The sequence below is a fragment of the Oncorhynchus mykiss genome, chromosome 1, assembly GCF_013265735.2.
Source record: "Oncorhynchus mykiss isolate Arlee chromosome 1, USDA_OmykA_1.1, whole genome shotgun sequence".
NCBI classification, from domain to species: domain Eukaryota; kingdom Metazoa; phylum Chordata; class Actinopteri; order Salmoniformes; family Salmonidae; genus Oncorhynchus; species Oncorhynchus mykiss.
The window spans coordinates 25,894,780-25,913,706 of record NC_048565.1 but is presented as its reverse complement, the minus strand read 5'-3'; the positions used below and the strand labels follow the sequence as shown (position 1 = coordinate 25,913,706).

Genomic DNA, 18,927 nt, shown 5'->3' with positions numbered 1-18,927 from the left:
CAGTGAGTGATTAGGTGAAGGAATGTTCATTTTGGAAGCCAACAGAAAACAATTGGCTTCATTAAACTCTAGCCAAGCACAGTGTCTGCTTGTCTCACTATAAATGACCATTATCTGCATGTTTCCTTTGACATCTGTCTTCGCTGATAGTCTCTTTTAGTGTTGTGTTAAAATAAATTACAGGGCCTTGTCCCAAACAATCTCAATCTTCATCAAAACTCCAGCTTCTAATTGCACTCTTTAGATCAAACTTAAGAGGTTGCTACAGCAACATACAGTTTTTGATACTGAAACTTAAATCTCGGAGGTCCTAAACCCTGTTAGTTGAACCTCACCCCAAATCTTTTCGATGACGAACAGTTTGAGGATGCAGACAGAAGAAGTGACAATTTGTCCGTACCCTTCTATAAACAAATTAATAGTGAGAAAGAATAAGTATTTCCCATTGGGATAGCACTATTTTTTATTATTTCCCCATTTTTTTAATCTGTTTCTTTAGTTCAGATTGAACAGCTGTTGTGTCTGATTGTGTCTGATCTCCTCCTAAACCACCAGTTGGTGGCGCTATAGATGTAATTGGCACCAGTGGCAGCACAGGAGACAATTTTTGTCTCATGCAAATACATGTTAGATTTTAATTAAGCAGACAAACAATGAGAAATATTGTGATTATTATATCTGTGTAATCACATATTGTTGCCCTATTATGTGGTCTGAACATTTTATTTTTATTTTTATTATTTCACCTTTATTTAACCAGGTAGGCAAGTTGAGAACAAGTTCTCATTTACAATTGCGACCTGTCCAAGATAAGGCAAAGCAGTTCGACACAACGACAGAGTTACACATGGAGTAAAACAAACATACAGTCAATAATACAGTATAAACAAGTCTATATACGATGTGAGCAAATCAGGTGAGATAAGGGCAACAAAAAAAGGCCATGGTGGCAAAGTAAATACAATATAGCATGTAAAACACTGGAATGGTAGATTTGCAGTGGAAGAATGTGCAAAATAAATCAAATAAATACAGTAGGGAAAGAGGTAGTTGTTTGGGCTAAATTATAGGTGGGCTATGTACAGGTGCAGTAATCTGTGAGCTGCTCTGACAGTTGGTGCTTAAAGCTAGCGAGGGAGATAAGTGTTTCCAGTTTCAGAGATTTTTGTAGTTCGTTCCAGTCATTGGCAGCAGAGAACTGGAAGGATAGGCAGCCAAAGAAAGAATTGGTTTTGGGGGTGACTAGAGAGATATACCTGCTGGAGCATGTGCTACAGGTGGGAGATGCTATGGTGACCAGCGAGCTGAGATAATGGGAGACTTTACCTAGCAGGGTCTTGTAGATGACATGGAGCCAATGGGTTTGGCGACGAGTATGAAGCGAGGGCCAGCCAACGAGAGCGTACAGGTCGCAATGGTGGGTAGTATATGGGGCTTTGGTGACAAAACGGATTGCACTGTGATAGACTGCATCCAATTTGTTGAGTAGGGCATTGGAGTCTATTTTGTAAATGACATCGCCGAAGTCGAGGATTGGTAGGATGGTCAGTTTTACAAGGGTATGTATGGCAGCATGAGTGAAGGATGCTTTGTTGCGAAATAGGAAGCCAATTCTAGATTTAACTTTGGATTGGAGATGTTTGATGTGGGTCTGGAAGGAGAGTTTACAGTCTAACCAGACACCTAGGTATTTGTGGTTGTACACGTATTCAGTCAGAGCCGTCCAGAGTAGTGATGTTGGACAGGCGGGCAGGTGCAGGCAGCGATCGGTTGAAGAGCATGCATTTAGTTTTACTTGTATTTAAGAGCAATTGGAGGCCATGGAAGGAGAGTTGTATGGCATTGAAGCTTGCCTGGAGGGTTGTTAACACAGTGTCCAAAGAAGGGCCAGAAGTATACAGAATGGTGTCGTCTGCGTAGAGGTGGATCAGAGACTCACCAGCAGCAAGAGCGACATCATTGATGTATACAGAGAAGAGACGGCAAAGCCGTAGGCCACAGAAGCTCTCAGAATGAGACCGTTGAGACCACTGAGTGCTGAAGAGGGTAGCGCGTAAAAATCCTCTGTCCTTGGTTGAACACTCACTCCAGAGTTCCAAACTGCCTCTGGAAGCAACGTCAGCACAGTACCTGTTTGTCGGGAGCTTCATGAAATGGGTTTCCATGGCTGATTAGCCGCACACCAGCCAGGTTAACGCTACCTGTAAAGTTTGGTGGAGAAATTATGGACTGGGGCTGTTTTTCATGGTTCGGGCTTGGCCCCTTAGATCCAGTGAAGGGCAATTGTAACGCTACAGCATACAAGTACACTAGACAATGCTTCCAACTTTGTGGCAACAGTTTGGGGAAGGCCCTTTCCTGTTTCAGCATGACAATGCCCCCATGCACAAAGCGAGGTCCGTACAGAAATATTTTGTTGAGATCGGTGTGGAAGAACTTGACTGGCCTGCACAGAGTCCTGACCTCAACTCCATCGAACACCTTTGGGATGAATTGGAACGCAGACTTCGAGCCAGGCCTAATCACCCAACATCAGTGCCCCAACCTCACTAATACTCTTGTGGGTGAATGGAAGCGAGTTCCCGCAGCAATGTTCGAACATCAAGTGGAAAGCCTTCCCAGAAGAGTGCAGGCTGTTATAGCAGCAAAGGGGGGATCAACTCCATATTAATGCCCATGATTCTGGAATGAAATGTTCGACAAGTAGGTGTCCACATACTTTTGGTCATGTCGTGTACATTTATAAATATTCATAAACTATGGTATTAGACTAAACTTCACTTGCATCATCATCATGGTATTGAGAGATAAACATGAAAATGCTTTGCTATCCAACTGATCTTGTGTCCATTCTGTCATCCTGTGAACCCTTTTCATTGCTGCTCGCAGCTATTTTGTTTGTGTATGTTTCCAAGAAGCAATGGTTGGTTCAACTAACCCTTTATCTCACCTAACCCCACTCTGCCCTACGGGTCAGTGTGTCTGAGAAGTTTATCTCCAGTCTAGATAAGCCTATATCTGCTGGGATTTTTATAGTAAAAACTTTAGGTATAATTCTTGGTGGGGTTTACAGTGCTTCGAAAGGTTTATCCTGTCTTTGTTTAGTCTTTCTCCAGCCAATGCCGCTCAAAGCACCACCTAACCAATAACACGGCCATAAAAATGAAATAGGCTCTCATTTGAACAGTTTGACATTTATGACACACTCATCTTGACATGATCGCCTCCTATTCACTCAAACTTTTCCAGGTACCTGGAAAGCTGATAGCGGTAAGATGATTCTCTAATTCTGATCTTGTCATGTGTGGGTAATTGCCAGTGACTTCCAGAGTTGTTTTGCGTGCATCCACTTTTCAAATCACCTCTAATCTCAATGTAACAGAAAGTGTGTGTCCCAAATGGTACCCTATTTCCTAGTGTACTACTTTTGGCCAAAAGTTGTGCACTAGGGAATAGGGTACCATTTTGGAACTAAACTTTCTGTTTTTAAGAGACTAGAGGAATAGGGTGCCATTTGGGACTTAGGCAAACTCATACAGCACATAATTTCTGATGCTGCAGTGCCATCTCTCTGCATCATTCAATTAAGAGTAATCTCATCTAAACAACAAAGACCTGCTCTCGCTGCCAAGCCAGGTCTCTCTCAACCACTTTTTCCCCCATTTATTTAACTAGGAAAGTAAGTTAAGAACAAATTCTTATTTACAATGACGGCCAAACCCTCCCCTAACCCGGACGACTCTGGGCCAATTGTGCGCCGCCCTATGGGACTTCCGATCACGGCCGGTAGTGAGGGAACCAGGGTCTGTAGTGACGCCTCTAGCACTGCGATCCAGTGCCTTAGACTGCTGCCCCACTCTGGAGCCTATTATCGTTTAACCATGATCCAAGTGATTCATGTTCCTTTGGTCTGAAAATGACACACAGTTTGTTTTGTACAGTTCTTTATCAAGTTAAATTAAGCTCAGAGTCAAAGGAAAGAGATAAGTGAACCACAGAGCTAGTATCTGAGGAAGTTGGAACCGCCTGACTGGATTCAAGTGGAAAGAAACTGATACTTGGAAATTGCAGGGGGATAGACTTGGCAAACCTGAAATAAAAATGTCCCAAAACACCAGAGAAATGTTTAGAGTTACAGTACACTAGGCTTTCAGAACAGTGCCGTGTGTTTGTAACAGAGATAGCTGTGTTGTTGATGTTTTACTAACATGTGTAAATTGTGTCCTTCTCACAGGTAGCCCACCAGCCACTGGCACTGGCACTCTGGTCATCCACCTGGAGGACTACAATGACAATGCTCCCTACGTTCACCCATCTGTGGTACGGGTGTGTGAAGACGCCAGGGACAGTGTGGTGATAGTGGGGGGACGGGACAAGGACATCCACCCCAACACTGGGCCCTTTAAGATCGAGCTGGGGAAGCAGCCTGGGCTGGAGAACACATGGAAGGTCTCCAGGGTCAATAGTGAGTTCAGACAGTTATTTACAGAATATTACACTCCCTAGGCTGCAATCTACAGAACTAAACACTCACTAGACTTCCACCTACAGAACTGTACACTAACTTGGCTGCTATCTACAGAACAGTAAACTCACTAGGCTCCTGCCTACAGAACAGTACACTCCCAAGGCTGCTATCTACAGAACAGTACACTCACCAGGCTGCTACTTACAGAACAGTACACTCACTAGGCTGCTATCTACAGAACAGTACACTCACGAGGCTGCTATCTACAGAACAGTACATTCACTAGGCTGCTATCTACAGAACAGTACACTCACCAGGCTGCTACCTACAGAACAGTACACTCACTAGGCTGCTATCTACAGAACAGTACACTCACTAGGCTGCTATCTACAGAATTATAAACTCACTAGGCTGCTACCTACAGAAAAGTACAATCCCAAGGCTGCTATCTACAGAACAGTACACTAACTAGGCTGCTATCTACAGAACAGTACACTCAGCAGGCTGCTACCTACAGAACAGTACACTCACTAGGCTGCTACCTACAGAAGAGTACAATCCCAAGGCTGCTCCCTACAGAACAGTACACTCCCCAGGCTGCTAACTACAGAACAGTACACTCACTAGGCTGCTTAATACAAAACAGTACACTCACTAGGCTGCTATCTACAGAATCATAAACTCACTAGGCTGCTACCTACAGAACAGTACAATCCCTAGGCTGCCACCTACAGAACAGTACACTCACTAGGCTGCTATCTGCAGACAGGTACACTCACTTGCTGCTAACTACTGAACAGTACACTGACTAGGCTGCTATCTACAGAACAGTACACTCCCTAGGCTGCTACCTACAGAACAGTACACTCCCTAGGCTGCTATCTACAGAACAGTACACTCCCTAGGCTGCTATCTACAGAACAGTACACTCCCTAGGCTGCTATCTACAGACCAGTACACTCCCTAGGCTGCTACCTACAGAACAGTACATCCACTTGGCTGCTACAGGCACTCCATACGCTGCTAGCTACAGAATAGTACACTCCCTAGGCTGCTACCCACAGAACAGTACACTACCTAGGCTGCTACCTACAGAACATTACACTAATTAGGCTGCTATCTACATAACTGTACACTCACTAATCTGCTGTCTACAACAGAACAGTACTCTCCCTAGGCTGATATCTACAGAACAATACATTCAATAGGTTGATATCTATAGAACAGTATATTCACTAGGCTGCTTCCTACAGAACAGTACACTCCCTAGGCTGATACCTACAGAACAGTACACTCCCTACGCTACTATCAGCACTCACTAGGCTGCTATCTACAGAACTATACACTCACTAGGCTGCTATCTACATAACTATATATTCACTAGTCTGCTATCTACAGAACAGTACACTCACTAGGCTGCTACCTACATAACAGTACACTCACTAGGCTGCTACCTACAGAACAGTACACTCACTCTGCTGCTACCTGCAGATCAATACACTTACTAGGCTGCTATCTACAGAACGATACACTCACTAGGCTGCTATCTACCGAACAGTACACTCACGTTTCTGCTATCTACAGAACTGTACACTCACTAATCTGCTGTCACCAACAGAACAGTACTCTCCCTAGGCTGATATCTACAGAACAGTACATTCAATAGGCTGCTATCTAGATAACAGTATATTCACTAGGCTGCTTCATACAGAACAGTACACTCCTTAGGCTGCTACCTACAGAACAGTGCACTTGCTAGGCTGCTATTGGCACTCACTAGGCTGCTATCTGCAGAACTATACACTCACTAGGCTGCTATCTACAGAACTATACACTCACTAGGCTGCTATCTACAGAACTATACACTCACTCTGCTGCTACCTGCAGATCAATACACTCACTTGGCTGCTAACTACAGAACAGTACACTCACTATGCTGCTACCTACAGAACAGTCCACTCACTAGGCTGATACCTACAGAACAGTACACTCACTAGGCTGCTACCTACAGAACAGTACACTCTCTTGGCTGCTACCTACAGAACAGTACACTCACTAGGCTGCTATCTGCAGAACATTACACTAACTAGCCTGTTACCTTCAGAACAGTACACTCCCTAGGCTGATATCTACAGAACAGTACATTCAATAGGCTGCTATCTAGATGACAGTATATTCACTAGGCTGCTTCCTACAGAACAGTACACTCCTTAGGCTGCTACCTACAGAACAGTGCACTTGCTAGGCTGCTATTGGCACTCACTAGGCTGCTATCTGCAGAACTATTCACTCACTAGGCTGCTATCTACAGAACTATACACTCACTAGGCTGCTATCTACAGAACTATACACTCACTCTGCTGCTACCTGCAGATCAATACACTCACTTGGCTGCTAACTACAGAACAGTACACTCACTATGCTGCTACCTACAGAACAGTCCACTCACTAGGCTGATACCTACAGAACAGTACACTCTCTTGGCTGCTACCTACAGAACAGTACACTCACTAGGCTGCTATCTACAGAACAGTACACTCACTAGGCTGCTATCTGCAGAACATTACACTAACTAGCCTGCTACCTTCAGAACAGTACACTCCCTAGGCTATTTTTGGCACACACTAGGCTGCTATCTGCAGGTACTAAACACTTTCTAGACTGCTACCTGCAGAACAGTACACTCACTAGACTGCTACCTACAGAACAGTACACTCCCTAAGCTGATATCTATAGAATGGTCCACTCACTTTGCTGCTATCTACAGAACAGTACACTCCCTAGGCTGCTATCTATATAATATAACACTCACTTGGCTGCTATCTACAGAACTGTACAGTCACTAGGCTGCTACCTACCGAACAGTATACTCACTCTGCTGCTACCTGCAGATCAGTACACTCACTAGGCTCCTATCTACATAACGGTACAGTCTCTAGGCTGCTACCTACAGAACAGTGCACTCACTAGGCTGCTACCTATAGAAGAGTACACCCCTTACGCTGCTTTCTACAGAACAGTACACTCACTAGGCTGCTATCTACTGAACAGTACTCTCACTAGGCTGCTACAGGCATTTTATATTGGTATAGTGGGGAATTACAGGGTACATCATTCTGCCGCTTATCCCATATCATGTGAGAAGGCTTATCATTATAAGCATGCTAGAGGGGTCTGTCATTTATCCATTAATGCACAACCATTTGTGTGTGTGAAGTGAATTGAATACAGTCAATTCAGGAAGTGATTTGAATTAAAAATGTACAGTTGGATAAATGTCTGAAATAAATAGCTTAAACTTTTCAGTTTACTGAGAATGAAATAGATATTTTACATTTTGTATGATTACATTGGATTTTGACCCCAAGCCGAGTGTGTGCGTGCTTATGCATTTATAGTAATTTATCTGTTGCCTGTATAATTTCCATGTTTGTAGAGTATGGCATGTAATCCAGCATGAAAGTATCAAAACATAATTATCTTGTCAGTTAACCTCATTGGCTGGTATATGCTTCAGACACACATGCTCAGATCATGCTGCTACAGAATATGAAGAGGGCCAACTACCAGCTTCCTCTGGTGGTGACAGACTCGGGCCTGCCTCCGCTCTCCAACAGCACCGAGATCAAGGTCCAGGTGTGCACCTGTAAGAAAAACAGAATGGACTGCAGTGGTGCTGGCTCTGTACGCTCCAACCTGATCTTGCTGCTGGGACTAGTCCTGCTCTCCCTACTCTGTGAGTATACAGTAACTCTAGTCCTGCTCTACCTTCTCTGTGAGTATATAGTAACTCTAGGCCTGCTCTCCCTACTCTGTGAGTATATAGTAACTCTAGGCCTGCTTTCCCTACTCTGTGAGTATATAGTAACTCTAGTCCTGCTCTACCTTCTCTGTGAGTATATAGTAACTCTAGTCCTGCTTTCCCTACTCTGTGAGTATATAGTAACTCTAGTCCTGCTCTCCCTACTCTGTGAATATATAGTAACTCTAGTCCTGCTCTCCCTACTCTGTGAGTATATAGTAACTCTTGGCCTGCTTTCCCTACTCTGTGAGTATATAGTAACTCTAGTCCTGCTCTCCCTACTCTGTGAGTATATAGTAACTCTAGTCCTGCTCTACCTTCTCTGTGAGTATATAGTAACTCTAGTCCTGCTGTCCCGACTCTGTGAGTATATAGTAACTCTAGTCCTGCTCTCCCTACTCTGTGAATATATAGTAACTCTAGTCCTGCTCTCCCTACTCTGTGAGTATATAGTAACTATAGTCCTGCTCTCCCTACTCTGTGAGTATACAGTAACTCTAGTCCTGCTGTCCCTACTCTGTGAGTATACAGTAACTCTTGTCCTTCTCTACCTACTCTGTGAGTATACAGTAACTATAGTCCTGCTGTCCCTACTCTGTGAGTATATAGTAACTCTAGCCCTGCTCTACCTTCTCTGTGAGTATATAGTAACTCTAGGCCTGCTTTCCCTACTCTGTGAGTATATAGTAACTCTAGTCCTGCTCTACCTTCTCTGTGAGTATATAGTAACTCTAGTCCTGCTTTCCCTACTCTGTGAGTATATAGTAACTCTAGTCCTGCTCTCCCTACTCTGTGAATATATAGTAACTCTAGTCCTGCTCTCCCTACTCTGTGAGTATATAGTAAATATTGGCCTGCTTTCCCTACTCTGTGAGTATATAGTAACTCTAGTCCTGCTCTCCCTACTCTGTGAGTATATAGTAACTCTAGTCCTGCTCTACCTTCTCTGTGAGTATATAGTAACTCTAGTCCTGCTGTCCCTACTCTGTGAGTATATAGTAAGTCTAGTCCTGCTCTCCCTACTCTGTGAGTATATAGTAACTATAGTCCTGCTCTCCCTACTCTGTGAGTATACAGTAACTCTAGTCCTGCTGTCCCTACTCTGTGAGTATACAGTAACTCTTGTCCTTCTCTACCTACTCTGTGAGTATACAGTAACTATAGTCCTGCTGTCCCTACTCTGTGAGTATACAGTAACTCTAGTCCTGCTGTCCCTACTCTGTGAGTATACAGTAACTCTAGTCCTGTTGTCCCTACTCTGTGAGTATACAGTAACTCTAGTCCTTCTCTACCTATTGCTCAGTCAACAATCTGTGTGAAAAGAGTTAGACTCTGGAACTTGCTTCCAGATGACATTAAGAATTGGCAAACTCTCAGTGAGTTTAAACATAAAGTAAAATTCATGTATAGACCTCCTAAAACAGTTTCTGGAAACAAATAATGACAGGTTCTGGACTAGAGGGCAAAGACTATTCTCCATCGGCTTGGGTTTTTAAGACGTGGGTTGGCTTGGTTTGGGTCTGTGTTTGTGAAACTGTATGTTTAGTATGTATTTTTTGCTGTTTTTGTTTGTTGTTGTTTATGTATATGCATGTGTGCGTGTATGTACTGTATATAAATGTATGTATACAGTATGTACTTCTATGAATATGTCTTTATTTATTTAGTATTTTCTTTCTTTGTTTGTGTTTCTTTTCTGAATGTTCTTGTTATATTACTGTCTATCTAGGGACGGGCACCGTAAATTAGCGCAAGCTAACGTTATGATGCAAGTGCATCTTAATGTTGTATATTGCAATGTGTCAACGTTATTGCATCTGTCCCTACTCAAATAAATGAAATGAAACATTGGAATTGGAGTTTATTCCAAGGCAATACATTAAAGACAATAAATACAGAACTTGAAGCAACCACATATTTAGCCATGGAGCACGTTCTGATTGGCCGGTCATGGGCCAAGCCTCGACACATCCACAACTTGTTTATTCATCAAAACCCAGCCCTTTCAAGCAAATACCAGCATCTGCGCCAATAACTGTGCTTATGAAAATAGCTAAAATATTTCTGACACACCCTCGAACTTATAGCACTACCCCCCCAGCGCTTAGATTGACCGTTGCATTAGGTTTTACCATTGCATTAGGTTTGTTAAAATAGAGTCCACAATGTTCTTAAACTACTAAACCATAGAAGTAAACAAGAGCAGTTATATCCAGACTCCACATTCCTCTCTTATCGACATGCCCTGGGTAGTATACGCATTCATTAAATCTCAAACATCTTCGCAGCTACTTTTAGGTGTGTTCCCAGCATCTCTCCCTTTTTTTATGATGTTTCTGTGTCTCCCCCACCGTTAGTCTGGCATCCCCTGTTACAGCCAGGAGCTTCCCAGGGACTCCTGTTGGGAGCTCAAGCTGTATATCTCATTTACACCATTAGTGATTAAATGTATAATTTACCCCTCGATTGGGAATGGGAGGCATAATGAAGGAGATCTAACAGCCAGTCTATATAGATGCCTATCCTGTGTTCAGAGGGGGATTGGGGCTGAGCTGGTGTTATGGCTGAGTTCTGTGCAGTGTTCGGCAGGAGAGGAGCCAGAGGAGGGAGGCGTCGGGGTAATCTGTAATTCAACACACAGTGGAGCCATTGAGAGTGTTGAGCCTAAGACACCCACATTTCTGATCATACCAAGCAGCCACTGATTCCCTCTCTCAACCTCACATCTCTCTTTCTCTCTCTGTCCCTCATCTCTCTCCCTCTCGCTCTCACTTCCCCTTCTCTCTCTGTTTTTCTTCTTCTTTATCACTCATTACTCTCTGTCTCTATCTATCTCTCAACCTCCAGCCATCCCTGGTTTACAATCACTATCTCTTTTCTTCATCTCTTCATTTTCTCTCCATATCTCACTCACACTCCCTTTGGGTATGTATCTATCCATCTGTCCTCTCTCTGTCTGTCTACTTTTCATTCTGTCTCTCTAGAGTGTTGAGCCCTAAGACACCCACAGTTCTGATCATACCAAGCAGCCTCTCTCTCTGTCTCTGTCTCTGTCTCTGTATCTCTGTCTCTCTCTCTCTGTCTCTGTGTGTGTTCTATATGCTAGATGAGCAGTGCTTTGTTATCAGTGGTCCCTGTGGAAATCAGTCTGTGTATGTGCACAGTGAATGTTAATTGGGTGGCAGTGTGGATTGTGAAATGCTCCTCCTTTGATCTGGCATTCATTAAGACACACCATACTGTACTGATACTCTGGCATTCATTATGACACACCATACTATACTGATAGACTCTGGCATTTATTAACCAACCATGTACCTCAGCTAGGACTCCAAGCATGTCCTTTCATTGGTCAACACCATAGCTGAATGGGGTGTGTTATGTAGAGCTGCAGACAGTAAGGCCTCAGCAGCAGGCACTGCAGCATATTATTCAGCTGAGCCGTGCAGCATGGAGAGACAGGTAGTGATATATAGAGGGAGGCAATCTTTGTCTGTGTGCCCAGTGGGAGCTGGTGAGAGAAGAGAGCTGGGCCACAGAGGTCCCCTCTGTATCAGAGTCAGTACAGCGATACACACACACAGAGAGATTACTTTTGTCAGGGCACATCAGCCTGACCCAGGCTCAACCACTCAGGGACAGATAGAGAGGAGAAAGGTGTGAGGAGATTAGACACAAGTCATACACACGCACGTACACACACAATTTCATACGGTATGGGACTTCTGTCAAACACCCACTCTCTCCCATCCTTATGTACGTACATGTACCTTCACATAGACAGACACATTGTAAAGACACACTTTCAGAACATGTGCACATGTACTTTCTGCATATACATTAACATTGTGACTCTCTGCAGGCCTTCTATAGCAGGCTATGTGTAATTCAAGAAGGAAAGCTCTTAAACACTGAGTGGGTGGTGGAGGTTGCTGTAAGTCAACCAGAGAGGACTGCACTCAACCTAAGGAGAGACGCTGCTCCATCAATCTTCCTCACTGGGCAGCAGGCTCCAAAGTGACTGTCTCTCTGCCCAGCCCCACAGAAAAAAATCCATGTCCACATGTACCCTCCTGATCCTTTTCAAGGATAAAGAACTCCGGTGGTGTTACTTTTACACACTCTTAAATGATGTATGTAAGCCTCTGGGACAGAGCCGGTGTTGAGAGAACACAGATATTCTACTGTAGCATTTACTGCTGCTAAATCCCTGGCTGAATCCAGGAGCTTAGTCCGTCCCTGTTGATGTGTGAGCCTCTACAGTGTGATCGACGTGTAGCAGGACTTTACCACAGACCCGTAACTCATTAGACACCAAATACCACTTGTATTTATGCTGCTTTAACTCAGACAACAGAGTCTAACTGGGCTTATAGTGGATTTCATATGTCAAAGAACACATAGATGTAGCTGGTGTATGTTTTGTATGTTCTTGTGTTGTGGATCAAATTCTCTGGATGGTGCTTACTGTTTGCAATTTAATAACAAAATAAGGGCCATTGTTAGTAGCATTTTAATAAATGTAGTATAACTATTTTGTTGAGAAATGCTCTAAATAAGATTGGAAACCCAATTTGCGAGTGTGGCAGAGATGACCACAGTGCCCCCTATCTCTCTGTCAGTGAATGGCCTGACAGAAAGACAGTGTGTATGTATTATCTCTCTCCAGCAGGTTCTGTCAGGTCTAAAATGGAAGTCTAGCATCATGTGATGTTGGGGCTGTTGGATGGACAGGAGCATGTAAATATATAGTCATTTTTCGCATGAGCGCTGTGGGCACCACTGGCTTTTTAAGATGAATAGGTTTTTAAGTATTAAGCTTATGAGGAAAACACATGTGAGCGGAGGTGATAACGTGAAAGGCATGGGTGAACGAGCGGCTGCAGTATTAAACAAGTTGACATTTCCTCTCCCACTCCCATTGGGCTGTCTCAAGGCTCAGTCAACCTCCTGCAATCTCCTCTATGCAGTCTATGCAACATCACCAGCCCAGCACCACAGTCCAACATGGCCTGTTTTCCAATCTAACAGAGATGCTGAATGTTGTGCTTTAGCAGTATAATGTTGACTGCATTGGGACACATTCACAATGATGCCCCTGTTATTAGCTATCAGTTAAAGGTTGATGAGGCTCTTTAGGGGATATTTGACACGTATTCCCTGTGTGGGTGTATTGTTGTTAGTGTTTGTCTGAGGCCGAGATGAGCTCTGTGGGATTTTATAAGCAGCTAGAGATCTGATAAAAGACTGGCTGACGAATCTCAGAGAGAAAATGCAATTCATCCACAAATAAGGGAATATACCCAGGCAGACTCCCTGCCTTAGTCTGCCAACAACAATTCCTTCACAGTGATGTTTAAATCCACTTTCCTGCCCAAACAGCCACTCTCTCGGCTCTAATCCACTCAGTTACAGGAGCAGATTATTTAGGAGAAGGAGAAATAGGATCCTCCTCCTCCTTGGCAACATTCTTATTCCTCTTTTAATCCCTTTGTTCTAATTTAATAGGCATGACATTACCTGGCTGATAAACTCTCACCCTCTTACCCTCTTACCCTGAAATTGTTCTCCAATGTCATGTTTATACTGTGTCTAGTCTAGTCATGCCTGTATTACTGGATGATGGCTCTTTGAGAACTATTTCATGTTTGGCAAAGAATCATTTGAAGAGCACTGATTTTCTTTTCATGCTATCAAATGTTTTATTTGAGTTGGTTCTAGTTTTGTCAGAACTACTCTCGTTGATGCCATAATGGGAAGCAAAGAGTGACAGTGAGGGTTGCTGCTATATGATTACATGTTCAAAAGGCAAACTTTGCATTCCTCCTTCTCTTCAGAAATGTAGCAGATATTGGATATGGCTAACCATATGCTGTGAGACTTGTCTCTTGATATATTGACATTGAGAATGAGATGAAGATGGAGGGAAGCAGGGTAAATCCACAGGCAGGCAGGGAGGATGGTAATTCTGCTGGACTGGAGATTACGAGGGCAGCCCTCCTGTGAGCTATCACATTTGCCTCAACTCCAGCTGACTGCTGCCAGAAGCACTTTCACCCAATTAAGGTGATGGTGATTAGATCAAACAGCCCTCTGTCTCCCTTTATCCCTCTCTGCCTCCTCCTCCTCTGTCCCTTTCTCCCTCTCTCTCCATCTCCTCCCGTCTCTCTCTCTTTCTTTCTCCGTCATTCCCTCCTCGTCTCAGCCTCTCCAGGTACAGCAGGTGTGATGGTCACATTTCCTTCCCCATTCTCACTCAGGTGGGTGGGAGTGAGGGAAGGAAGGGTCTCTTTTATCCACTCTTTGCTGGACTTCATTGCCTCCGTGTGAGAGCTGAGGTGAATTGATCTACCCGTGTATTTTCATGTTTCAGGCCATGAGTTTTTAGCCAGAGGGGGAACAATTGGTATGTTTCAAGGCCTGCATGCATGAATAAAAGTTCCCAAAGTCTCATTACATTTTCAAAACTTATCTCACGCAGCTCCAGAGTGTTGTTCAATTTAGATTTCCTTTTCAGAATCCCTTACACCTACACAATAGAAAAGAGGGCCAGTGGAAAACAACAACTGAGAATAAAAAAAATCAATAGTACCTTCTATTAGATATTCCCCCCCATTGAATCAGGCACACTTTGATCGCTCCTAAAAATGTTAAGTCTACGGGTCAATTCATTTCAAAATGTCTCGCAAAATTACATTTCACATTTCTCAAAACTACTCTAATCTTACGTGAGACAGAGGAGGAAAGACAGACAGAAAAAGAGAGACAGATATCACGTAAAATAAAACAGAAAAGTCTTAAATCAACCCTGAAAATCTTAAACAAAGAAAAGGATGCTGTAGACAGCTGTAGCTGCAGTCAGAATACATAGCAAGCGGACTAAATGTGCCATATGCTCAATTTAACAAGGAAAGTAACAGTAGTGTGATCATGTAAATATATATATACTTGATACTTCTTATGAACTTCTTCTACACTGCATGAATTTTACTAGTAGATCTCGAAAGGAAAACCTACATAAACATAAAAACGTACGCAGCATTTGTTCTTGGACTGACAGCTCAGGACTCACAGGTCTTCAGTAAAAGTCAGGAAATGTTATATCTTTCTGTGTATCAGATATAAAATGCCTCTTCTATGGGCTAAAGATATTGCCTTTTTAATGTCTCCCCATTCACATAGCAGATCTGTGTAGCATATAGACCTTGAGCAACCCAGCTGCTCTGCGGCAGAGCGAGAGCGTGTCTCCACTTTCAACAGGAACGACACATACACTTGGAGTCGTGAGCTCAGGCAGGATCAGTCCTATGGTCCTGAAGGGTCTGTTCTTTCTCTTCCAGACAGGGCTGAAAAACAACCACACTCATACAGTGGCTACAGTATATGTCATAATGGAGAAACAGAGAAAGAGAGAGAGAGAAACAGATATGGAGAGAGTTCTGAGTACAGTCTGCGGTGACAGCATAGAGGGAAGGAGACTAGTCCAGAGGAGAGGGATGGCAGAGAGAGATAGGCAGATGGATTGATAACATCTCACATTTCATATTGCGGTGTGTATGTGTGTCTGTGTGTGAGGAAAGGTACAGTATATACTGGTAGCACTATCTGTAACAGCCTGTGTATTAAAAGTTATCATGCTGTAATCTGATTTATATCACTGTAAGATATGTATGATACCTTTCCTACTCTACTTGTATGTAACTCTTCATATATGACCCTGTGTAGATATAAAGGTAACAGGCTGCGATACATGTTTTTTTTCGGCTGGTTTTTGGAAGTGTGTGATACATTACAACTATAGAAAATACATATATATTGTCCCATTCAACTGGGACATGACAGAGGAGGACATGTCATTGTCAAGCCCAGGGATGTTTCCATGTCTAGCTAAAAAGACAGATCATTGCGTTTCTAAATTCTGTCTAAATCTAGAACCAAGAATGAGTTGTTCAATCTTCTATGTCCTCTCCATCCTGAATCTTTAATGTATTGATGCCTATCACCTGTCTTGTGTATTTGATTGCAACTGATCTATGTTGAAGATACCCTTAACTATCTGTTAATCTTTCTCTTCCTGTCTCTTCTCCTTTTTCTATTCTCTCCTTTCAGGCCTGTAAATTTGGCTGAAATCTACTGTAGTCTACATGCAACACTGAAGAGAAACAACATATCTCCCCTACGTGACCAAGCCTAAGGAAAGAGAAGACCTCTCACCATAACGACAACAACTAGCAAACAATTTAAAAAATACAGTTGAGAATGAACCTCTGTGGTACTGAGCTTCTTGGGTGTCCCAATGATATCTCACCCATCCGTGGCCCCAGGCTCCCCACCAGGTTTTAGTTACCCCCCCCCCCACCCCCCATTCATCTCTACCTCACCCGTCTCTATGTCCATTACCGCCCCTAGCTCTGTTCCCCCTCACCTGAACAGTTGTCGTTGCCCCTGGTCTTCTCCCTTGCCCGTCCCTCTCCCACTCCTTGCCCGCCTGTCTTCTCCCTCCATCGCTGTGTTGTCATGGACACCACCGCCTAAATGGACTCTTTTTCTGGGAAAGGAAACACTGCATAGTCTGAGCTACTGGATACTGGATGGGGAAAAGCATTTACTTTTTGATGTATTACTTTATTTTATCTTGTTTCCTACTGTAATGAGAGACAAAAGCCAGTTTTTGTCTGCAGTGGTTGTGGTCTCTGTGGGCAAGATGGTAGCCATAAGCCTTCTCAAGTCAGAAGTTTCTGGAGTCTTTTTTGATTTATTTTGTTTCTATTGCATTAGTTGTCATGGAGTGGAAAACAATATCTTTATAGTAATGGTGTTAAACTTTTAAAAAAGTACACTATATATATTTTATTTTTTACCATTGTACAAATATATTAATTAACCTATGTACTTGGACTGAAGGCTCTTCAATTACCCTTACAGAAAAAAAAACTGAAACCTTTTTGTGGACTATTTCTAATGCTATCGATGTTTCCTATTTTTTATGTAAATCAATTTTTGGGGTTGGAACCAAAATAAATGATTGTTCAATCGTTTCATTCGGAACAGAACCATTTTTTGTTGTTGTCCAATTCCACTGTTCCGACCAGCAAAATAAAGTTCTGTACCAGTTCAAACCCCAAAAAAGTAACAATTTATATTGTTCCTTTTCTGATTATTTTTTTTGCATTCAGCTCAACGTTAAATTACTTCACCAATCAGGGCGTATAGAGCAGCTTGCTATTCGTGAGAAGCGACAGAAATTTTGTGGCTGCTTCTTGGCTCCTGCGGCCTTTGTGACCTTGAGGACGTTGAACCTCACGGTCTTGCTGAGTGGTCGGCACTCTCCGATGGTAACAATGTGGCTTGAAGCGTTGAGCATCTTGATATGACACGCATTATCTGGATTAGGCCCACAGAATTATACCTGCTAGGGATCGGCTTCAATGGAGGAACTTTAGAGAGTGGACTTAACGTTGGACCAGAGCTAGCTACCAGAATTAAAAACCATACCTTTTGTAGTTAATAAATACAATGTGAAACGTGATAAATATTGCATCCTTAACTAGCATTGAAAAAGTGAATTGCTTCTTTTCTAATTTAAAATCCCTCTCTAATTTCTGAATCATGCTTATAATGTCAGTAGGCTACAGTAGTGGGAGGGGCAGGTAGCCTGCGCACACACTGGCAAAGATTTTCAGCTGGCAAATATGTTCAGCTGGCAGGGAGATGCTGGAATACGTTTCTGAGTGACAGAGTGAGGGCTTTGCATAGGCGCTTTGTTGCATTTATACGGAAAAAATGCCCGGAATGTAAAGGAACGTTTAACTGGTTCCCATGCTTTTCAAATTACGGCTCTGTTCCGGAACAGTAAAGATCACTTTCGTTCCCTGTTCTGATTCTGTTCCTTGAAACCTGAACCGGTTCCAACCCCCGATCTGGAGTTTTCATTTGCTTTGAAGATTGGTAATCTGTCTGCCTTGTGTTACATGATCTTGTTTCACTACCACTAGAACCCCCCCCCCCCCCCCCCCCCCCCCACCCACCCACCCGAGTCACACAAAGAGGTCAAGGAAAGCTATTGAATTGGTGGTTTGTTTTTTGCGCTCGTAAAAAAAAAGTGTGTATGGTTCGTGTGGAAGACCCCATGATTCATGATAAAGCAAAGAAAAATATGATATTTTGAATGAGTTATGTCTGTCTTTTGCACTAATTTAATAAAGCTGTTACTGTAATTCCCATCACTATACATGTTATTGTTTGTGTGAGCCCCATTGATTGACTTACAGGGCTAGTAAGTGTGTTTGCCAACTGGTTTTGCCAGCAAAATGGAGACTCAAGGTCACTCACTAACGGGCCCAGAAACCACATTTTTTTTAGATATAGTTTCTGGGCCCGTTGGAGGTCGCCCCATAGAAAAACTTGTAGCTTTTAAGCAAATTCTCTGCAATTCTACACATTTTTCCATGGGCAGAGTAAACATTTTGCATTTTTTAAATGTATTTCATGCAATTCTACTCATTTTGCCATGGGGAGGAGAGAGAACCTTGCCATTTTAAAGCTAGTTTCCTGCAATTCTACATATTTTGCCATGTGATGGAGAGAACATTTAGCTGTTTTAAAGCTAATTTCCTGCAAATGTGAAGATGTTCATATGATATCTGTGTGAGAGTGA

The 18,927-nt window shown here is 42.9% G+C and overlaps 1 protein-coding gene across 4 annotated transcripts in view; it reads left to right on the top strand.

Annotated features, from left to right (window-relative positions):
- The window catches only part of LOC110520038 (cadherin-13), a 606,276-nt gene extending 587,785 nt beyond the window's left edge, over positions 1–18,491 (top strand). For 2 of the 4 annotated variants that reach the window (XM_036974537.1, XM_036974544.1), the window contains 2 exons: positions 4,235–4,465; positions 7,986–9,748. In XM_036974537.1, the coding sequence (XP_036830432.1) occupies positions 4,235–4,465; positions 7,986–9,589 (1,835 nt within the window). In that variant the 3' untranslated portion in view covers positions 9,590–9,748. Of the gene's footprint in view, positions 1–4,234; positions 4,466–7,985; positions 9,750–16,379 lie in introns of those variants that run through there. The other 2 variants (XM_036974547.1, XM_036974542.1) reach the window with 2 other exon arrangements.
- Positions 18,492–18,927: the final 436 nt, after the last annotated feature.